Raw genomic sequence first — 23,523 nt, 5'->3', positions numbered from 1 at the left:
TCCTTGATTGAAGTCTGACCAGTTCTTGAAGCTGGATTAACTCTTTCATGCACCAGTTTGGTTACTGAACTTTTGTGGTGCATTGCACCTGGCCCCATGAGGTAGCGCAGCAGCACAGACCTCAACCTGGCAGGGAGGCCAAGCAGGTGAGAGCACAGACTCTGGGGTTAGCTGCGAATCCTAGCTCAGCACCAGCTGCAGCAATCCCTGACCCTGACACTGGCTCCAGGACGAGACCTCATCTGCACAGTGGGGACACAGTCGGACTGTCTGGCAGCATTCACTGAATGAAGAGGCAGAACACCCCAAGAGCATGCCTGGCTGGTGCTAAGTGCTCATGGGGTCAGTTGTCACTGCCAAGGCCTTCTACCATTGCTACAGGAGCACCCAGAGAGAGACACTAGGCCTTGGAGCAGGTGAGGCCCCCAGAGGCGCTGCAGCCCAGGGAGACAATTGTCAAAGTGCCACTTTACTTCTGCAGTGCAACAGAGAACACAACACAACACACAACACGAGGTGGGGGTGGGGTGGGTGGGGGAGGGTCTGGAGCCAAAACCAAAAAGAAAAGGCTGGGGATCTCCATTTAGTAGTGAGGACCTCAGACAGCATGGTACGGGCACTTGTCCTTTTCAATCTGCTCTCTATTCTGCCTGTTCTCAACATGGGGCATTATCCTAATTTGGGGCAATGGCTGCCTCTAGGCCAGGAACACATGCTCTGCTGAAGTAGAGGGACAGGGCGTCATCTCCTGCCCACCTCCTTGCCCGAGGCTGGACTTATTCTGACCTCCATGAGAGATGCGCTGGGGTAAGGCCAGCAGTCCTGCTCTGGCTCAGCAAGCCTGCCCATGACAGCAGAGGCGACTCTGTGTGGCTCCCAGCAGGGGCCTAGAGACCAGGACTGAATTAGGGGACCCCTCACAGTAGCAGCAGATGGGGTGAGGCCATGCTGTGCTCCCTCTCTGCAGCAAGACTCGGGGCCTGCTTCTTCCCATGGATGGATTCTCAGCTCATGGTCTCCAGGTTAGAAAGGGGTAGCTTTCATTCTTACATATTATCTGGACTACCTGGCACGTTCACTTCTCAGTGCACAACATGAAATTTAAAGGTTTGAAAATGAAATGCAGCCCTGGCTGATGTGGCTCAGTGGACAGAGTGCCGACCTGAGAGCCAAGGCGTTGCTGATTCGATTCCCAGTCAGGGCACATGCCTGGGTTGCAGGCCAGGTCCCCAGCAGGGGGTGCATGGGAGGCAGCCACACATTGGTGTTTCTCTCCCTCTCTTTCTTCCTCTCTTCCCCTTTCTCTAAAAATAAATAAATAAAATCGTTTAAAAAAATGAAATGCAAATGTTTAGCATGCTACCAGGGCAGGAGGTAGGAGTGTTCTCTATGGAGTCATTTTGACTTTATCAAATCTTATTTTGAAAAGCCTGTTTGCTGGGTTATTCCACTGGGCTCATTACTGCCATTTAAATACGGCAACAATTAGATACAAATAAAAGTAATTACAGCAGTACTCATCAATGACTCAGCTGGTTTCCTCCTTCCCATTTCAGGAGGAAGATTCAGACTCGCTTCAGCAATTCCAATACTTCCTAGGCCTGCACTTTATCGGAGGCCTCACACCAGGCAGGGGCATTATGAGTACACAGAGCTAATGAGCACATGGGGGCAATGGTTCACCACTGCGGCTCCACAGAAAGGCTGCAAAAGTTCCAAAAGCTCGTGGACAAACACAGCTACGTTTAAGAACTTCTCAGCTTTCGGCTTTCTTTGTGCACTCTCCTGATACTGATGGTCAAACGGAAACACTTAAACCTGTTCAAATCTTCAGGAGTTAGGGCTGAAGTGGGAGTGTGAGAAGGGCAACAAAAGGATTGAGACACCACAGACAAGGAGGCGGTGGTGGGGACAACGATCGGCACACATGGTTTACCATAGACTTGGAGGAATGTGAACTGCTGGCCACGGCCTGGCTCACAGAAAAGAGCTACAAGACAAAGAGAGTCCATTCAGTGGTGTGCAGTGATACCAAAGGGCACAAGTGGAGAGGAGGGACACAGAACAGCATGGAAAACACCCGCAGAAAGAAGGCACAGAGGACGCAGGTGGACAGAAGTGCTCACTCAGCAACCATGCAAACAGCCCCAGAGGCTGGGCGGGGCGGGGTGGGGGCGGCTCTAGGGCTCTGTATGGTGAACTTGGGAAATGCTCTTTCTCTCAGTGTGAAATGGTACCGCATTCCAGTCAGATGTAGAGGGTTCCTCATCAAGTTAGGACCGAGTTTATTTTCCAAAACCACAGCCATGAAATGCTAATCTTTTATGTTAAGAGTTCTGTAAATCTATAGGGAGCAACAAAATACCCATAACTAGCATTTAACATCTTGTACCTACTGGCATTCAGTAGATATCTGTTAAATATATGAATAAGATCAGGCTGAGGACCCTTGGCAGAATAAGTATTTCCTCGTCTAAAAATCTAGAATGTACCCTTAATAGTGCCTGTCACACACATGTGCACCCATGCATGGCGTTCTTCCAAAAGTTAATAGAAATTTAAAATACCATGGCACCTATTACATTTTAGAGAAAATGTTTCCTTGATGGAAGTGGCCAAATACAAAACTTGTACTTTCCTAACTGAATATAAAGCCACCAAGGAAGAAAGGTGGTCCTTTTGTCCCCATAATACGCAAGGATGGCATTAAATGGAGACAGAAGGAACCACCCATATTCCCTGGAAGGCGCCATGGGGATGTGAGTAACCAGAGGGACAGTGCCACCGAGTGGCTGGCAAGGGAACATGTTTGGAAAGTCTGTTCTTGCAAAGGGGATGCATTTGAGAGAGCACAGGTGTTTTGCCCTAGGACAACACAGAGAGGCTGCATATCATTATATGGTTCTTCTACACTCCCTCAGTCATGGAGATGTTGAATCATTAAAAACGTGACTCCAGTTTTCTGAAGGAAGCACGGCACAGGGCGATGTAAGAGAATGGTAGCCTTACATTGTTTTCTTCCAGGGTTAAATGCACCCCCTCCCAAGGCAATCTGGGGGTAGGAATAGCAGTATTCTTTCTACTGATATAATCAATGACTACAGCTTACTTTTTCTTATTTATTTCCCTTCTTGTTTGAAACAAACTCCTGCCAAGGCAAAGCCCGGGACCATCTCTTTCACAAAGTAGCCTACAAAACCAAGTTTCCTAAATGGATTTTGTTTAAACATCTGGGGCAAGGACATTTCTCCTGCTTTCAAGTCCAGCACTCTGCCTGTCCCCACGGCTGCCTGCCACAGCTGGGGAGTCACCTCCACCCAAGCCTGTTTGATGGGCAGAACCCTTCTCCACACATTCAGACTCTCCATGTTCACAGACTCGCTTTTGACATTCAAGCCAGAAAGAACATGAAGCACACACAGTAAAGGGCAAAATAAGACAAAGATGTTTCACCTGTGCATCGGCACTAAACCGCCTAGTCATCTGAAAGTAAAAATACATCAGGAAATAAATAAGGCAGTTTTGAATCAAGGGTGCCCTGCTACTTCTATACTTCTATTACCCTCTGGACAACCCAGGGAAGCATTGGTCTGAGTGCAGAGTGTGACCCACTAGTGCCTCCTGGACTCAGTCTAGTGGGTCATCATTTGAAATAGAGAAGAAAATCTGAGCACATGTCTCACTGCAAGTTGTGGTCAGAAGGAAAAGGTTTCCTACTGTAGATCAGGGTCAAGCCCTAGCACAGTACCAGCACATTAGGGCTGAAAAGCTATTGACTTGTAGTCCTGTGGGTTCACTTCAGAAGGAATCTGTTGTCAAATAAAGGTGAAGAGAGAAAAGAGACACCTGTGTCTAGTGGAAAATACAGGTGTCATTCATGCTATTAATAGATTTCTCTGCTTATTTCATTTGAAGGACACATTTCATGGAGAGATGATGCAGTTACTTTTTGCATGACTATTTTTTAAGTGGCTGTGGCCCACTCAAGAGCAGTTCTCAGCAACAGAGGTAAGCATGGGGAAGGCATTTTCTGGAATATTCACACAACATGTTAAAGTTAAGGATGAGCGTATGGGAGTGGCTCTGGGATATCTGGGTACCGAGTGTGTTCACATTCCGAGACAGAAAGGATCTCACATCCTCTCTAAAGAATGGGCCACATCCTGCATGCCCTGGGTTTCTATCCCTTTCTGAGGTGAGCCCAGGTAGGAAAACCACTTCTCTCCTGGCACCATCAGCACTGAGACCTCTTCTTACCTGTTTCATCTCACTTCTCAGCCTGTTGATGCCACTCCTCTCAGTTTTGGTGAGTCCAGTATGTCCCACCTCGTGGATGGAGATGGCAGGGCTGGATGTAGAGGAATGGATAGGTCGCACTGGAGGAGAAACACACGTGGTTCTTAGAAACGAAATAGTATTCACCATAAGGAATATGTGTGATGTGCTTATTTTTATCCATCTCTCTCCCCACCTTGAGTATAATAAGTTCCATCAGAGGAGGCCTCATCTACACTGTTTAGTGCTGTTTCCAGCACCTGGAACCATAACTGCTACACAGCCCAGGCTCAATACGTGTTTGAGCAAATAAATGAGAATGAGCGTCACTAAGCAGCATGCAGAAAACACTCGGAGGTCATAAAACCCTTTCATGAATTGGTTATTTAAAAAAAAATAACTTCTTTGCTTCTCTCCAAAAGCACATCTTCCTTGTAGAAAGTAGACTACTCTGTTCTGCTCCTGGGAGAACAAGCCCACCGAGGGTCAGGAGGGTCCGTGCCTTGCTGCCATCACAGAAGGGGCAGAGAAGCCTCCACCACCTCACTCCCAACCTGCTACAGCAGCCTTGGACTCACACCCGTCTGCAGCCCTGTCCCCCATGAACTGGATCTCCATGCTGTGGTCACGGTGATCACTTTAAAGGGCAAAGTGTGATCATGTCACTGCCCACTCAGAACCCTTCCAGGCTTAGCTCTGTCTTCAGGATAAGGCCCCATGTGTCCTCCCCATGGCACACAAAGCCTAAGGACTTGAGCCTCACCTGCCCCTCTTACTCTCCACTCCAGACCAGCCACAAAATGCTGGGCATTTGCGTATGTTGCTCCCTTCCACCCTGCCTGCTCCACACTGCCTGGCATATCTCCTTCTGTAGGGCCAGTTCAAAGGTCACTTCCTCAGGCAGCATTCCCTACATGCCCCAGCTACCCAACAAACTTACCACTGAAGCCATGCAGTGGAGGACACTGCCCAGGGAGTAGAGACAAATAAGGAGCAAGGGGACACCGACATTGAAAGGACAGGAGGGAGGAAGGAACCCAGAATAAAAAACAGTGATTAGCTAGAGAGGGAGGAGGGATACCCAGAAAGAAGTTGAAAGGGTCTGGGAGGCTCCAATAGGGCCTGTATGGGGTAAGCATTAGCTGGAAATATTTATCTCGGATATCTCAGGATTTAATCAAAATGCTATGACTATTGACCTGGCTGACGTAGCTCAGAGGATTGAGTGCGGGCTGCGAACCAAAGTGTCGCAGGTTCGATTCCCAGTCAGGGCACATGCCTGGGTTGCAGGCCACGGCCCCCAGCAACCGCACATTGATGTTTCTCTCTCTCTCTTTCTCCCTCCCTTCCCTCTCTAAAAATAAATAATAAATAAAATCTTAAAAAATGCTATGACTATTTCTGTGTCCTAATTTATAAAAATTGAACAAATTACAAAGGACAATTAAGAAATGATGTTTCTGACTTTCTTTACAGTTATACAAAGTTATGGCTTTCAAGTGATATTACTCCACTCCTAGTTTTTTAAGCATCTACAGCTTTACATCTAATAACAAAATTTTAGTAATTATCTGTATCAATGCATATATATTATATTGATGAGCAGAACACATTAAATATTTATCTTGTGTATTTATATCACAAGAATTGAGCATTTGGAAGAACTAAAAATTACTTTAAAAAATTTTAATCTGAGGATATGTTTATTTTTTTTTAGAGAGAGAGAAGAAAGAGAGAGTGAGAGTTGTAAAACAGAAACATCGAACAGTTTCCTCCCATACGCACCCTGACTGTGGATTGAACCCCCACCCTAGGTATGTGCTCTTACTGGGGATCGAACCTGCAACCTTTTGGTGTATGGGACAATGTTCCAATTAACTGAGTCACCTGGCCAGGGCTGAAAATTACTTTTGGAAGAGATCTCAAGCACTGTTCCTTCAGGAAAGGAGAAAAGTCATCAAAACCCATCTGATGGCATGACGCCCTGTTTGTTAGCTGGCTGGCACATAGTCTGGGGAAAAATATGAAGTACCCAATGTCCTTCTTCTTAAATGAAAAGAATGACAGCCCACACTGCATTTCTTTGGCTTGATGAAATAAATTCACAAATGTGTCTGCAAATCAGTTCACTTTATTATGAGGAAGAGAAGTGATAATTGCTTCAATTATAATTAGAGAGCATTCGAGAACAGAATTCCACCAGGACTTGGGTGATTTTATTTCCCAGCACTACACACAGGGTTCCGGTACAGATAAAACTGAGCGGACCAGCCTGGGAAGAAGCAAACTCACTCAGCAAGAAGGTGTTGTGTGGTTGTAGAGGGCTGTTTTCCAGGCCACACAAAGGGGGCCGGGGTCTGGTTGAGGACACTTCTGTCCAAACCAAATATGGGCACTCAGGTGTTCGGAAAAGACTGTCCTTTCATCCTGACACCCTGGTTACCTTACCCCTTCTAACACCTGTACACAGTGACAGTACCTGGACCTGGCAGGAGGAAGGTGGCAGGCCAGGGTGCAGAGGTGTGCACACCATGCCCATGTGGGACCACAGCTCACCCAGCAAGCCTACGAGGGGTCAACAAGTCTGACAAGTGGGAACCTTGCACCTGGGACTATCCATCTCAGTAACGTAGGAACCTTAACCCTCATATATCATGCCCCAAAGTGCAATTACTGATGTCGATCTGTACATAAATGAAGCAGTTGCAGGTGATGCTGGATGCATCATTCAGGCCCTCTCTGCTTCCCTCTGCACAGAGGTAAAACGAGCATTTACTTACTGCTTCTTTCAACGCCAAACTCCTTTCCACTTAGAATATGGTGCAGGAGATTTTTCATATCGAAAGGGCTGAGGTTCATCAAACTTTCAGAAGCTTCTTCTCCTAAAAACAAACATCTCGTAAGTGTCCTAGACACAGGGCTGTTGGCAGGTGAAGGTAGAGTCAGGAGGGCATTGAGGGTGGTGACAAAGAATGGTGGGGCAGGTCTCCCTGCTGAGGATTACCTCCCCCCTGCTTCAGGGCTGAAATATATTGATCATTGATGATTCTAAAAGCTACTGTTTCTGTTGTGTATTTTCTTAGCTCTCAAACACATATTTTGCACATTGTAATGATCCCGACATTGGGATGTGCCTTGCAGTTGATTTACATATTTCAGTTGGCAGGATTTCTTGCAGCAGAGGTGTTATTAAGTGGGGGACGATCTTACTGTAAGGAGCTACAGTAAGGAACTTAGGTGTCAGGAGCAGGGCAGAAGATTCTAATCCCTCATTTCCCCTGACACATGAAATTGAACACCCTGTGCCAGATGGCCTGGTGGAAGTTACATCTAAACTAGAGAACCACGTGAAGCAGGAGCACGCATAAAGGCACAGAAGCCCAGGTTCCAGAGTACTTGGGCAGGGCTCTCCAGGGCTGACCTGCAAGAGCCTCTCAAGGGCCCACCCACGCTTTGCACCTGAACAGTTCAGGCTCCGCGCCAGCTCCGTGGCCATCACCTGAATGATGAGTCCGATCCGGAGCCTGAGCATCTCCGCGAAGAGGCTGGGCTGCGCCCTGACGTACATGGCCAAGTAGACCACAATCTCCTGATGCAGACACACATGGAGACAGTATTTCAGAGACCACGTGGTGGTGAAGGCCCCTGCAGCCTGGAGGAAGGCCACAGCCCTGCCCCTCCCCAGCTGGCTTACCTGTGTGAGGACGGCGATACTGATGTCCTGCCCACTGGCTTCATAGATGAGTTTTGTGAGCTCCTCCGGGGGAAGGGGCCTAGGAATGAGTATCAGGACACAAACACCATGAAAGATACCTAAGCGGTGTCTCCGTGGAAGATCCTTATTTTCCTGCTGGAAGCTCCCAAGCGACAGTGGAAGACCCTCTTCCTGAATGATGAATGGCACCATTTTCCCCATGGCCCCCACAAACCTGAGGGCCCCAGGCTGAAGACTTACGCAGAGATGATCTTCTCCCGAGGCTCCGGTGGCAGGCCCACTGTCAGCTGTGTTTGGTGTGACAGCAGGTCTGTGCAGGCCTACTCATTCAGGGGAAAGGGTGAGGGAGAGGGGGAGAAAAGGAGAGAGGGAGGGAGTGGGGAGACAGAGGGACAGAGGGAGAGGGGAACAGGGGAAAAGGAGCAAAGCCAAAGGGGAAGCGTACTGTCAATAACATCACAAATTTACCTTTACAAACTTCATGACCCTTGTTGCCATTTATTTGAAAAAAACCATTCACAGACCCCAGACTGAGCAACCCAGGCACAGCTGCAACCCTGTAATCTTCGTGTTCCCAAAATGTGGCCCCAGGCTTGGCTCTGCAGAGCCCATTAGTGGGTATTTAATGCCCACCCACTGTAGCCAACACATTGGATTCCATGATATGTCACAAGGGGGATGGACTGTCATGAGTCCTAAGATACCAATGTTAAGGGTTAATAACTATATTGCAGTCTGAAATTGTCAGTTTCCCCATTATTCACATATAATAAATGCCATCCCCTTACCATAACACTGGACTTCAGTGTCCTAGAAAGCAGCTCTGCCTTTTGCAGGGCCATGGAGTTAAAAATATGAATGATGATTATACTGAGGTTGTACAGAAATAAAAGAGCTCTGTTTAGGAAGGTGACAGGCCACAGAGCATTTTCGTTTTATTTCTTGTTAAACCTTTTTCTGCAGCTAAGAAGGAACAAAAGTAACCAACTTCAGTTTCATTTCCTCTGCTCGCCTTCCAAGAACAGTGGGAGGTCAGGAGAGGAAGGCCCACTCCACCTATACATTCAATAACTGGTTTCCTTTACATACAAGAGATGTTTGCCTTCAGCTTCCATAATAGGAAGAGTGCATGGGGCTAGAGAGGACAGAGGGACAGCCAGAACAGTGGCTCTGACCTCGGCCAGGACCTCCACTTTCTTCCTGAGCAGGCCAGAGATGTAGCGAATCAAACCCCACTCCTGGTTCAGGCCTGCTTTCCCATAGAGCTCGCTGAGGAGGTTTTGAACTGTGACCCCATGCTGTCCGGAGAGATTTGTGTCCCAGCTGGGGCCCCTGTTGAGAGATAGAAAACCCCAGAAGTGTGGCCAGAATGGCAGGCTGGCGGGCTGGATTCTCTTGCAGAAGGGCTCATGTGGCGGCGAAGAGGGGAGTGAATCACTGCACACTCTGCCAAGTGCTCGGGGCCCTCCCACGGCCTCCGAATCTCAGGATTGGGTTGAGTCTTATCAAAGCACGCCTTCTGCCCATTTGAAACAGAAGTCTAACATCAGGAAATGGTGAGCTCCAGGCCTCACCCAGCCTCCTCGTCCTGAGAGGCGGCAGAAGAGGCATGGAAGTTTGTAGTGATCCCAAGTAATTTGATAGAGTCATGACCCAGCTTGTTCGAAGGCCAAGACGACTAGGACAGAATCGAGGAGACTGGGGAAAGCTTGGCCTAGTAAAGACCAGAAACTTACTTTATAACATACAGAATGTACAGAATGTCTGCCTGGTCCTGCAGGTTCAAACAGTCTTTCAGCTGCTCAACCAGCTTCTCACAGTCCACATCACCATGATCGTCTCTGGGCCACTGGAAGTCACCTTCAGGGACCTGGCCACACAACAGCCAAAAGGCAGAGGAGAAGAGCTGAGCATGCGAACTTGGAGATGGGGAAGTTACACACCAACCCGGTCTTGGAAGTCTGTCACTGTTGTTCCAGGATTTCAGTGAATCTTTTGTAGCTTTTTACTCATGTGCTTTACTATTTCTGATCAGTGAATCGCTGTGTCAGTCATGGTTTGCAAGAGACTGAACTGACAGGTTAAAATGTGTATGGATTTTATTTATACCAAGCCAAGGCCAAAAACAGCAAAACTAACCCCTGATCTTAGAATCTATGCTAGCAGTTACCTTTGGAGTGGAGGGGTAGAAGTGACTGGGAGGGACACAAAGGCTGGTTGGTCATTTACCCACGTCTACTGGCTCGGTGTATAATTCACTGAACTGTATACTTACATTCTATACACTTTTCTATATATGCTATACTTCAATAAAAATATTTTTTAAACAAACACAAACATAAAAAGTATGTGAATTTTAAGAGCCTAAAATTGAGGTTAGGTTAAAATATTCTCCAACAGACACCGTATCTTTCTATTCATGTGGGATAAAATCAAGGGAGATTTCTGGATAAAATGACAAATTATGGGAACCAGTGGGGAACACCCTGAGGTTTACTTTCCTGAGGAGTCTTTTCTGGTTGTGTACCCTACTCTGCAAGCAGCCAGGCCTTGACTGGCTGGTACAGACAGGACAGGGCTAGGTAGTAAGTTAGTTTATTTCCTCCAGCGTGACACAGATTCTAATGAGTGGGCAAAAAGTCGGTAACCTTTTTCTACATGCAATACATAAAGGTTTGCAGCAAATTCAGTGTACATACTGACACAAAGCAGACTGTAGACAACTGAGTGGGTTCACATGGAAACCCAAAACTTCTAACCCTAAAAGTCCTGGAGATCAAGAAATATGCTCTTCCTTTTGAGTTCAACCATTTAAAAGACTTCTTGGGACTACACCAGCATCAAACAATATTACACTTGTTAAAAAAAAGTGATTCTAATTATTGTACCTGTTTTAGGAGTGGCTGAGGAGAATCAACAAGATTCAGTGATTTCCGGTGGGCACTTAGAACTTTAGTTGGCAAAGTCATGGGAACAACTGGAAAACAAAAGAACAAAGAGAATTCTTTTGAGGAGCAGGAAAGAGAAAATATTTCTTTTAAGAGGTACAGTGGTTACTCCTTATTCGATACAAACCAAGTAAAGGAATGACTACTTATTGAGTTTAATTAATCACAATTTAATTTATCACACAGCCACAGAATGTGCTGCAAGCACGTGAGCAGGACACGGATCTTGCTTTAGGGAGTACAATTTGATTTTTCCCTCTCGAAATTCAGAGGAAAATTATATAGCATCTTCAGACTGGAGTGAGCCTCAGAAATGATTGAACTCAAACCTTTTTTTCTTTCAGGTGAGGAAAACGAGAATCATAGATGGTGGATCATTTTTCCAAAGTCACTGGCCTTCTCAAAATCAAGGTAACTGGGCTTCCTGTCCAGTATACATTTCACTTTGCCACTGCCGGACATCAGGGCTTCTGTTTTTTAGCCACCTTTTGATGTTTTTTTTCAAATATATTTTATTGATTATGCTATTACAGTTGTCCCATTCCTCTCCTCTATTCCCCTCTGCCCTGCACATCCCCTTCCACCCACACCCACCCTCCTCTTTAGTTCATGTCCAAGGGCCATACATATAAGTTCTTTGGCTTCTCCTTTTCCCATACTATTCTTAACCTCCCCCTGTCTATTTTGTACCTACCATTTATGCTACTTATTCCCTGTACCTTCCACCCCCACTCCCTCGCTGATAACCCTCCATATGATCTCCATTTCTGTGATTCTGTTCCTATTCTAGTTGTTTGCTTAGTTTGTTTTTGTTTCAGTTTTTGTTTTAGGTTCGGTTGTTAAGAACTGTGACTTTGTCATCATTTTACTGTTCATATTTTGATCCTATTCTTTTGCTCAGGTAAACCCCTTTAACATTTCATATAAGGGCTGGGTGATGATGAACTTCTTTAACTTGATCTTATCTGAGAAGCGCTTTATCTGCCCTTCCATTATAAATGGTAGCTTTGCTGGGTAGAATCATCTTGGATGTAGGTCCTTGCTTTTCATGACTTTGAATACTTCCTTCCAGCCCCTTCTTGCCTGCAAGATTTCTTTTGAGAAATCAGCTGACAGTCCTATGGGCACTCCTTTGTAATTGTGGGTAGCCGTCTCATTTTCTCTTGCTGCTTTCAAGATTCTCTCCTTATCTTTCATCTTGGCTAATGTAATTATGCTGTGCCTTAGTGTGTTCCTCCTTGGCTCCAACTTCTTTGGGACTCTCTGAGTTTCCTGGACTTCCTGGAAGTCTATTTCCTTTGCCAGATTGGGGAAGTTCTCCTTCATTATTTGTTCAAATAAGTTTTCCACTTGTTGCCCTTCCTCTTCTCCTTCTGGCACCCCTATGATTTGGATGTTGGAACGTTTAAAGATGTCCCGGAAGTTCCTAAGCCTCTCCTCATTTTTTTTCAATTCTTGTTTCTTCCTTCTGCTCCACACCATTGATCTGAGTCCCAGTTTACTCCCCTTCACTGTTTGTTCCCTGTACATTTTCTTTTATTTCACTTAATGTAGCCTTCATTTTTTCCTCTAATTTGTGACCATACTCAACCAGTTCTATGAGCATCCCGATTACCAATGTTTTGAACTGTGCATCTGATAGGCTGGCTATTTCTTTGTCGCTGAGTTGCATTTTTTCTGGAGCTCTGATCTGTTCATTCATTTGGACCTTTTTTTTGGTCTGGGCACACCTGTTACATGTAAGGGGCGGAGCCTTAGGTGTTCACCAGGGTGGGGCTACCCACGTTGCCGCTTTGTGATGTTGTATGTGGGGAAGGGGTCCGAGAAGGAACAATCCTGCTTGCTCCACTCCCTGCCGGGTTTCAGTTACTTCCGCCACAACCCACAAGCAAATTGGGCCCTTCTGGTGCTGACTCCCAGGTAGGTGGTTTTGTATATATTCTAGGACCCTGTGGGTCTCTCCACTGAACTCTCCTGTGAGACTGGGAGTTTCTCCCACTGCCACCTCAACCCCCACAGGTGTTTTCAGTCAGAGGTTTGAGGCTTTATTTCCTTATGCTGGAACTGTGGGTTTCGAGGTCTGTCTCGCTCCCCAGTCATTCCTCCCAGTTTATCTGCACGTGGATGTGGGACCACCCTGCCTGCCAGCTGCCTCTTGGCTGGGTCCTCCAGCTGCTGCTTTGCTGTGAGTGCACTCTGCCCAGCTGCCTGTCTCTGACCCTCCTACCGGACTGGATGAATGTTTCTTCTTTAACTCCTTAGTTGTCAGACTTCCATACAGTTTGATTTTTCTGTCAGTTCTGTTTTTTTTTTTTAATTTGTTGTTGTCGCCCTTCTTTTGGTTGTGCCAGGAGGCAGTGTGTCTACCTATGCCTCCATCTTGGCCGCAAGTCCCTTGTTATTATCAATATTTATCCATTAACCCATCTGTGGCTTCTAGGCTATATCATATCATCTTGGGAAAAAGTAAGTTTTCAAGGTACAGATAAGGCATATTTAAAAGGCATTTATAGACCTCCAGGTTACACTAGTGAATTAAACATACATTGTAATTTTACTTCCTCTTAAACCCCGACTAACACTACAGAAAAAATGTTTAAAAAAATACAAATCCTCAAGAATAGGGAAAAACAGGGGAGAAGGTAGTAGTAACAACATTTTGGAGCTGAGAAAGCTAATGGATGAAAGATAACTGATTTAGCCAGCACAAGGCAACCAAACCCCAAGTCTGCAGTGGGGAAAACCGAGAACCAGTCAGATTTACATCAAGAGAATCCTCAGAAGTCTCAGGAGCTTGCTGAACTATGTAGTACCTCTGGAACTGGGGAGGTTCAGGGTGGTGGTCCAGAGTAAGGGAGACTGGGGAATTGCTCTGTGAGAAGCAGTGAGCTTCCTAGATTCCTTCCTCAGCTCCACACAGCCTGGCAACTGCCTTGCTCCCCTGACAGAGAATAGAGGGTGTTTTTGAGGAAGGCAAAGGGGAGGATCTCAGGAGTGGAGGCTGATCAGCATGTCTCAAGGCCTGGGTATATTCCTTAGGAGGAATAAGGACCAGACCCTTACCTGTCAAAGAGGAGACTAGAGTACCTCTCAGAAATCTGCTCAGTTTAAGTCCATACACCCAACAGGCCCCACCTGCACGCTTTGAGATTCCTATGCATGAGCAGATAACCAAGGAACACCCTGCATTGAAGAAAAGACTCTAATGTGGAAGATAGAAACAAAAACAAACGGGAAAATTGACTTGGGGGAAAATGGAAACCATTTAGGGAGAAGACAATGTAAAACAAAACAAAACAAAACCCTGCCATTAACATTCTTAGAGTAACAAGAAATTGTATTGTATGCATAAAACAAAAACGAATATAATTCAGGAAACAAAGATTTAAAACGTGATAGCAAAAAAGCAAGAAAACTAAATTGAGGGTGTGGAACCAAAAGTTGAAGCCATCACCCTCAGAACAGAGCAAAAGACAAAGAAATTGAAGACAGATGAGAAACAATAAACACTTCTCCAGGGGTCAACACTGAAGTCATAGAGTACCAGAAAGAAAGAACAGAGAAAATGTAGGGAAGGAAATGAGTAAGGAAATTATTCAGAAAACCTTTACAGGCCTATCAAACGTAAATTTCTGGATTGAAAAGGCCTAATGAGTACCCAACACCATGGAGGAAAATACACCTAGATCAAGGCACATCACTGACATTTCAGAATCTGGGAGTAGAGAAGATCCTAAAACTTTCAAAAAGAAAAACAGTTTATAGTTTGAAGGATCAAAAACTCATAATGGATTTAGGCCTCTTGGAACACTGATATAAGAAGACAATCAAATGATGCTTTCAAAATTCTGAAGAACAATTTATTTTCAATCTAGAATTCTATTTTCAGCCAAACTCTCAAATGGACATAGGGTATTTGTAGATATTTTCAGACTTGCAGAGTCTCAACAATTTTACTCACCATGCACTGTTTCTCAGGAAACTACTGAGTGTCCCCCACCAAAATAAGAGAGTAAACTAAGAAAGGAAAAGTTGAGACACAGAAAACAGGAGAGCCAACACAAGGGACAAAGACACTTTAAAGAACTCTCCAGGATGAAGGTGAAGGGAGATCCCAGGATAAAATCTATATCCTGGACACAGAGGGCAACCAGGCCAAAGGGGCAGTGAACTTCAGAAACAAACAAGTTGAGGGTTGTCGTCTCCATATGCTCTTACATTGTATCATTTTTTTTAGCTTACTGAAACTATTCTAGAACATGCTCCACCAAAGAAATAAATTGAGAAAGGGGAAGATGCCAGATTTAAGAACCAGGGAACCCAGCTGAAGAGATAAGCAAAGGAGATGCCGAGGATTATGGTAAAGAGAAGTCCCAGGCATGCAACAGGCCTACAGCTCTATCAGCCAGAAAGAAGGAGACTTGTGGATTCTAAGAAAAGTCATGAAACTGATAAATTCCTCAATACGGTTGACCTGGTGGAAATTTGTATTGAGAGGCCATTGGAAAGTGTAAAAACGAAGCAAGCAGATTGAAAGAGAGGGCAACTATTAGCTTTAGGGAAAAAGTGAAAATAATATTTGCATATACACAATAATATAAAGAGTAGGTACTGGTTTTTTATTTATTTTTATAGAGAAGGAAAAGGAGGGAGAAAGAGAGGGAAAGAGAAATATGTATATGCGAGAGAAACATTGATATGCAAGAGAAACTTTGACCAGCTGCCTCTCACACACCCCCAACCAGGGACCTGGCCTGCAACCCAGGCATGTGTCCGGACTGGGAATCCAGCTGGAGATCTTTCGGTTTGCAGGACAATGTCCAACCCACTGAGCTACGCTAGTCAGTGTTAAGAGTGAGTACTGATTCAACTAAGCTTTAATACAGCTACATTGGCAGGTTAGGGGAAGCGAGGCAGAGGAGTGGCGATTTAAGACACCTAAATCCTCACCCCAAGAGAAAAAGTCATAGCTACCGAATAAAGTCAATGTGGCAAAAGCCAGCAGTCTACACACATTATTTTAGAATTATTTTAGAAATACAGAGATATGTGAATGCCAGAAGAAACAATGAACAGTTGAAAGTGGTTGCCTCTAAGGACTGGGGGCAGTGAGGAGGGGAGGGTTGAGGCAGGAAACATCTGCATTTTGTCTTTTCAGATTCTTTGACTTCTAAACTATGCTCGAGCATTACTTTGATTTTAAACAAGTTATTTTAACAGGCAGAAAAGAGTTAATAACATACATGGAATTTCCAAACCCTTTGCTTTTGCCATCACAGAAAGTATATCCCGAGTGGAGTGGACGGCACTGAAAACATGGCTGTCTTCGGAAGTCTTCTTACGAAGAGGGGGCAGATAGCACTTCAAGGACGTGCTTTGCAGGAGGTGGTTGATATACTGGTCAAGTTCGTCCTGGCTTTCTGTAACTGGACAGGCAAGCAAAAGAGCCAATGAAAACAAGCTGCAGAAATATTCGAAAGGCATAACAGTGATTTTGTGTAGCATACAGCACTGAGTAAATTTAGTGCAAGACAACATTTTGATATGGATACCTGCACCCCTACCCACCCTGGCAGAACAAAGAGATTTACATAGATAATGTATGCATTTCTAAAGTTACTGTTTGGAAAAACTTCATCCTACGAAAAGAAAATACAGGTCAAGGTAGTGCTTATAGCACAGCATCCAAACATGAACTGAATATGTTCTGAATATGTTAAGAGAACCTGAGGGCCAGCAGCTGATATCTGATCTTTTTGTTTTAATTTTTCATGAATGAGCTAAGCATTATGGGACCCCCAGCCCCCAGCCCAAGTACTAGCCAAAAGTAAAAATCAGGTCACTTCAACCCCAAATCCTATTCAGTCTGAGAAACGTTATATATATAAGATTTCAGCGAAACCATATCCAGGCAAACCTAGATAATTCTACCATTCTTTTGAAAATTTGAGCCCAGTGTTTCCGTCTTTAGAGTATATTTTGTGAAAAGTCCTCATTCCTGAAACTCTTTGACCCTCTAGGTTTTAAAAAGCCCCGCTTTTTTAGTCTAGATTTTTAAGTGGCATTTAGTCATTTTAATGCCTGCAAGTTTCCGAAGCCTTTTTTATGTTAATTGTAAGTCATTTTTGATGCTTGCATGTCAGTGCAATTTTACCACAATGCTAAGGGTTGAATTTACTCAGTGAACCGCCTGCTAAGGCATTCCTAGCTATACCTTGATGGAAGGCGTCTTCCAAATAGCCTCCCAAATCTGAATCGCTATTAGGACTGAACCTCCCTTCGCTGGCATCATCATCAAATAATTTCTCATCACAGTCTGGATCCAGGAAGGTCAGATACGTGTAGAAAGACGTGGTGAGAAATTCCGCAAGGCTCCCCAATTTTACTCTGCCAAGGAGACACTGTATTAGAGATGCAGCTGCATGTGGACAAACTTCCACTAATGAAATCATGGAAAGACTTTTCAACAACCAGGTGGCACTTCTGCCAGTCTCAATAAAGACGTCACTCTGCAGTAGTCGGCCAAGAAATTAAAATGCAAATTCAATAGCAAGTATTAAGTGGAAGCACACAGCATATTAACAGCCAAAATGAATCATGCTAATTTCTAACTCCCTAACCCGACACAGATACAAATATACTTTACTGAACCAACCAAAGTTTTACAAAACATGTTGAGCAAACCACTTCTAACCAGAACCATCCTTTAGAACAGGGGTGTCAAACTCATTTTTTCCGGGGCCATATCAGCCTCGAGGTTGCCTTCAAAGGGCCAAATGTAATTTCAACTCCTTAACAGTTAAGGAGTAGTTACATGTATACAACCCCCAATGTTATTTTGGCCCTTTGAAGGCAAGCATGAGGCAGATGTAGCCCCCAGTGAAAATGAGTTTGACACCCCTGCTTTAGAAGGTTTTTGCCCTAAAAGGACTGGACCAGAACAAAACCATAAGCAATGATTCTCTGGGTGCACTTGTGCCATCATTTGAGTCCCTACCATGCAGCAGGGTCACACAGGCACAGGTAGGCATGTCTCAGAGCCTCAGTTCTTTCTAGAAGGTAAGTGATGGGTAGGCCATCCCCAGACCAGAGCAGATGCTCAGAGTGGCCCTAGTATATCACCAGGTAAGGGAAACTTCCACTGAAAACTGGGAACTGCATTTGGCAGTGTGGGGTCTTGCTGCAAAGGCAGCAGCATCTGAGATCTGCAGGTCTACCCCCAGGTTTGGGGAGTAGTGGCACACCCACCATACCAAAAGAAAGCCTGCTCTGTGTGCTTTTTAAAATGTTAGATCCGGACCGAGTAAACAGTAAGATGCCTGGGAGCTATTTGCATCAGATAATGACTCAGTTGAAAAGGCTGAGAGAACCATTTAAGGGATAAATTAAAGCAGAGGATGCAAATGAATCATAGGTGCTTGAGCTTCAATGGGCAAATGGACTACATCATAAACATGGCCCGAGGGCAAGGAAAGCCCTCCCTTCGTAAAGTAATAACTCCCCCCGCCCTAGAACCCTGGGGTCAGTTCTAGCGATGGTTTTGCCCTGAGGTTAGGGACAGGAGCGGGTAAAGTGGAGCCAGGAAAGAAGACAATGGAAAGTTTCCCTCCGGTGAAGTTGAAAGGAGTCAGGTCAAAGGCGAAGGGCAGCAATTTGATAGCAAGCTGCTTCAGTTGGGTCCGAGCAATAGAGATCGCCATCTACAGTTCAGCTTTTTAAAGATCCTCAGACATAGAGGAAAAGGCAAAATGAGATTCGATTGTAATTATGAAGAACTTAGTAGGAAAGGCAGCCAGTGTAGCCTAGGCATTCCTGTTTCATTCCCTGATTCTCTGAATCACTGCCATACTCTGTGAACGGGAGGCCCTCCTGATTCCTGTAAGCCCCCAGCCAGCTCCACATGGGGCTAGAGCCCGGTTTCTGGATTCACACAGAGCTCCCGCACCTATTTGTCTTGTGCCTTGGCTCTTGAGGCAACAGCTCCTTCTCCATAAAGTGAAAATACAGCCCACATGAAAAGTGAGGGCTAAATGTGACTATGCCTACAAAGCCACGAAGAACACACACTGCAAGTGCTCAATTAATGGCAGACAGTGTCCTTTTGACAATGATCGTATTTCCATTGAAGAGTTTATTCTGAAAAACAGTTAATAATGGGTGTATGGGATTTTTCTCTCAATTATGACGCTGTACACTGGGTGGTAATTTATCCGAGCTGGAGGTAAAATGTATGAATGTGGGTACCAACTGCAGGTATGGCACTAGTGCTGGAAACGTAGCTGGCAAAATGCTGGAGACAGTCTCACTGACACTCCTGAGAGAGGCCAGGAGAAGGTTGAAGTGAGGGTCACTTCAAGTCCACAGCAGAACTTGCAGTGAGCTCTGTGAGCTGACTGCCAACCTTAGCACTTGCAATACAGCGGCCCAGCCCTGAAGACATCAGGCTATGTGAAATGAGCCAGTCACAAAAAGACAATGCTGCGTGAGTCCACTTAGATGAGATACCTGGAGACGGAAAGCAGAATGGTGTCCCTCAGGCGCCGCTTCAGGGGCGCAGGGTTTCAGTTTTGCAAGATGGAAACAGTGGTAGCACAACAACGTGAATGCCCTTAACATCACTGAACTGTATACTTTAAAATTGTTAGATAGTACATTTTATGTTATGTGTACTTTATCACAATTTTTAAAAAACGACTGTGGTAGCAGAGTCCCTAGTGTGGGAAGATGTGAGAAGAAGGGCTGAGTTCAAGGCCCAAACACTTTTAGCAACTGGCATTCCATCGGGGACCAAATGGAAGCCTCCCCAAGCCCAGGAAAGGCCGCAGCTCACTGGTGGCTAGACTCACAGTGAGGTTCTCCTGGGGCCCTCCTGGCATATTCCAGGGAGTTCAGAGAGATCGGGGCATGGATGCTACAGAGAAAACCTCTGCCTTTGACAGTTACAGGGTATAAAACCAGGAGAAGTTTTCCTGAGAGGGGAGCCCCCTATCACTCAAGATGCTTAACCATGATACCTGGGAGCGTCTGTCATACCAGAGGCCTGCAAAGGAATGAGTATCATTCTACTGAGAATGAGGGGACAATGGTCTAGGCAGGCCCATCAGGTGCTCTGCTCTGAGGGTCCCTAAGAAATTTGTGAAGTTCTGTGAATTATTCTTAAGGTGACAGCACCCTCAAGTCAATTCAAGGAGCACTTATGGAGCACCTGCTAGATGTTAAGGCACTGGATGTTTTCTTCCATGCCTTTTACTAAAAACAGACTTAGCATTCCATACATGCATTCCAGGAATGCCACTTCAGAGAAACTGATATGTTTACCTCTCTATGCCCTAGGCCTCCTGGCGCCTGCAAAAGCTTTACAGTCACCCAGCGAATGCTGCTGTAGAGATGATTCCAGTTTCACCAGATTAAGTAAGTTTTAACTTCCTTCTTACTCTAAAGTACCATGCTTCTGTGTTCAGCAATGGACATGAAAAATGGGAGAAGGGCAGCAAAATACTTTAAGAAACGTCAATGTTACTTTTATTGTTTAAGAAAATCATAAATTACCTAGCTCCTCCAAAATATCCATCCTCTAGTTTTCTAATTGTAGAAAGAACTGCAGGATGAATGTCTGAGCCATCATTGGCTAAGGGGGAAAAAAAAAGATGAATTAGTTTACTTAATCTAGGGATACTTTTTTTGGGTGGGGTGAAGGGGCATGCACTGCAATTTGGTTGTTTTAATTAGGTTGTTTTCATCAACATAACCTAATTAAAATACATATGTCATAGAAGATTCCAGAGCTATGAAACGGAACTGCTGAGAAACCCCTTCAATACTGAGCTCTGCCCATGGGAACCAGTTTAAACATTGTAAGAAGGGCCCAAACCAACAGTGGGGTATGGATCAGGAAAATCAAGTCCATGGAGTTACTGAGCATGGTGTGGGTGATTGGGAAGGTGAGCGTGGGTCTGCCTGTCATCCGCCAGCAGGTGCACAGGTAGGCCAGCTCGATCCTCAGCATCTCCACGATCATCTCGTTGTCCAGGGCCAGGTAGAAGTGATGCTGGTCAGTGAACTGCAAGTCAGAAAAAGCCAAGTAAGAGGCTGTCCTTCATGTCCCTCGACATAACTCCAGCTGTCATTTACGGCAGCACTAATCCTTGTGCTATGTTTCCAGAGAAGCAGCTCAGTCCTGGCCGTAATCTACCCATCACGGGGCTCTCCTCACAATAAGATAAATGGATCTGTCACCTGCCCAGGAGCCATGGAAGGGAAAGGTGCGCGGCTAGATCTCTTTACAGCTCCTCAGATGAGGATTTAAGCACCTGGCTCAACGCTGCTGTCTCTGAAAGGAAATCAATAGCTCCTTAATTCCTACCCTTCCAGCGCTGCTGGGCTCAGAGATGCTTTCCGAGTGAGGGCACTGAGAGCAGGTGAGATGTGGAGACTGTGTTTACCTAATCAATGGCCTGGTTAACGTGAGCTAAGGGCACTGTAGCCTGATATTGATGAAAAGCAAATTGTTCTTCTGGCCTCGGGACTAGTCCATGCTCAGGTTTAAAAATTGTTGCGAAAGGAAATAACTCACAAGATGTAAGTGAGCAGTGCGGGTTAGGGTAAAAAAGAGCAACTTGGGGCTATGGACCCCTGACTGACTGTGTGCCTAGGTAGTGGGGCGGGGGTTATGTTCCATGCTGACAAAGTGATACTATAGTTGGTCTTTCTAACTGCCCAAATGGATGGAAAACGTTTGGTTTGGGGTCCACAGGACTAGTTTCCTTTGGAAACAAAAACTGTGCAGGAAAGTTCCATAATCAGTATATTTAGGATCCCACCAAGGGAGTTGGGGCCTGAAAATCAGACTGGCTATGTATTACACAGAGGGTCTGATGACAACTTAAGCAAGGGTGAGGGACTCTTGTGTTTAGGCACACAAGGACTGTGGGTCAAGTCACATGTTACTAGCAACTTTGTAAAGCAATGGGAATTTCACTGCTACTCATGACTGGAAGTGATAACACTCAATTCAAGTCAAGCCACATTAACTGAGCACCTTGTATGCGTAAAGAATTGTACTAGGTAATGGGTGTCATCTTATATGTGTCTATTTGAACACGTGGATGCGCATTCTGCCACATTTAAAGTGGCTCACCAGGCAGAAAAGACAGCCTAGTAGAAAGATGCTTGTTGGTTTGCTACTGGTCTGCTCTTCTCACCTGAGGTGTAAAAGTAAATATTTGGTTCCTAATCACATATAGTTTAGATGTTCCAAGCACACCAATGGGCCGATATGGTCGCCCACTCAATTTCATATTTTTATTTCGTCCTGTTAGAAAAAAAAAGAATTTGGTGTTAGAGTCAACACAGTAATATCTAGTCCAACTGACTTCAGCTAAGACTGAACTTATTTTTATGGTACACAACCCACTGTGCGGTTTGTTTTTTCTAACACCACTGTCTTTCTGTAAATGGGACAAAGATACATTGAAAACAAACCCACCCCCCTTTTCATGCATGTATACAAACAGCACCTGCTTCAACTTATCTGGAATAAAACTATTGAAAGGACTTTATTAGTGTTTGCTTTTAATTTACTAAACAAAAAAGTCACATTTTAGGAAAAGTAAAGAAAAGCCCCTCCTATTTTATTTTTTAAAAGATTTTGTTTATTTATTTTTAGAGAGAGGGGAAGGGAGGGAGAAAGAGAGGGAGAAAAACATTGATGTGCAAGGGAAACATTGATCTGGTACAGGTCCCCTCTGGGAACCAGACCTGCAACCCAGACATGTGCCCTGACTGGGAATCAAACCGGCCACCTTTCACTTTGTGGGACCATACCCGACAACCAACCAACTGAGCCACGCTGGTCAGGGCTACCCCCTCCTATCCTAATGGGTAAGTGAGCAGTTTCTGAGAGCACAGATGAAAATTAGAAACATTATCAAGACACAATGACTGTTCCAATAGTGAATTTTCGAAGGTGGCTGCAGAGCATACAGCAGATGTGGCAAATCTCATGGCCAACCTGTGATGGCATGTACTGAACCAGCATGAGGAGAACATGCTTGTTTGCCCATTCCTCTTCACATAGAAGTGGTCAGACCACAGGTTTTAGTGCTTTGCCCAGTTCTTTAGAATGTATACATATCATAGTCTGCCCTAGATCCAAAATCCAGAACAAGATGCCTCCTGGCCAAAAAATACCGTATTTCCCCAAACCTACCAAGCTTGGCATATATGTGACTGAGGATCCGGCCTGGTTGGACGCGGATTGGGTGAATGTCAGCAATACTCTGGACATCTATCCCATGCTTCCTCAGCAAGTCCTTAATGTGGTTGTTTTCTGCCAGAACAGTAACTGCGAAGAAGAGGTGCATATAATGTGCATTACTGTGTGGCCCTTGTGTCCTCATGTGGATACATGCATCATGGCCTGACTTCTCCCTTGGCCTGTGCTACACACATTAGCATGCTCTCCTCTCACTGGCTGGCTTTGAAAATGACAGCACTTGTACTGCTGCTCTTCTTGGTCCTCTCTGGCCTTGCCCGCCCAACACCCACAATGCATATTTATGAAGTACGCACAACACACAAAACAGT

The 23,523-nt window shown here is 45.1% G+C and overlaps 1 protein-coding gene across 4 annotated transcripts in view; it reads right to left on the bottom strand.

The window, feature by feature from the left end:
• Positions 1-23,523, bottom strand: part of PHKA2 (phosphorylase kinase regulatory subunit alpha 2) — a 60,195-nt gene that overhangs the window by 5,277 nt on the left and 31,395 nt on the right. For 3 of the 4 annotated variants that reach the window (XM_045855805.1, XM_045855807.1, XM_045855806.1), the window contains 16 exons: positions 23,147-23,281; positions 22,140-22,249; positions 20,854-20,998; positions 20,488-20,566; positions 17,153-17,325; positions 16,182-16,364; positions 10,879-10,967; positions 9,727-9,860; positions 9,166-9,322; positions 8,231-8,310; positions 7,970-8,048; positions 7,735-7,864; positions 7,056-7,157; positions 4,258-4,376; positions 3,454-3,483; positions 1,937-1,990 (listed from right to left, as the gene is read on the bottom strand). In XM_045855805.1, coding sequence (XP_045711761.1) covers positions 1,937-1,990; positions 3,454-3,483; positions 4,258-4,376; positions 7,056-7,157; positions 7,735-7,864; positions 7,970-8,048; positions 8,231-8,310; positions 9,166-9,322; positions 9,727-9,860; positions 10,879-10,967; positions 16,182-16,364; positions 17,153-17,325; positions 20,488-20,566; positions 20,854-20,998; positions 22,140-22,249; positions 23,147-23,281 — 1,799 coding nt within the window. The remainder of the gene's footprint in view (positions 1-1,936; positions 1,991-3,453; positions 3,484-4,257; positions 4,377-7,055; positions 7,158-7,734; positions 7,865-7,969; positions 8,049-8,230; positions 8,311-9,165; positions 9,323-9,726; positions 9,861-10,878; positions 10,968-16,181; positions 16,365-17,152; positions 17,326-20,487; positions 20,567-20,853; positions 20,999-22,139; positions 22,250-23,146; positions 23,282-23,523) is intronic. The other variant, XM_045855809.1, reaches the window with a different exon arrangement.

Source organism: Phyllostomus hastatus, unplaced genomic scaffold (assembly GCF_019186645.2).
Source record: "Phyllostomus hastatus isolate PE091 unplaced genomic scaffold, TTU_PhHast_1.1 phas_scaffold_12, whole genome shotgun sequence".
NCBI lineage: Eukaryota > Metazoa > Chordata > Mammalia > Chiroptera > Phyllostomidae > Phyllostomus > Phyllostomus hastatus.
This window is presented reverse-complemented; position numbering and strand designations above follow the sequence as displayed.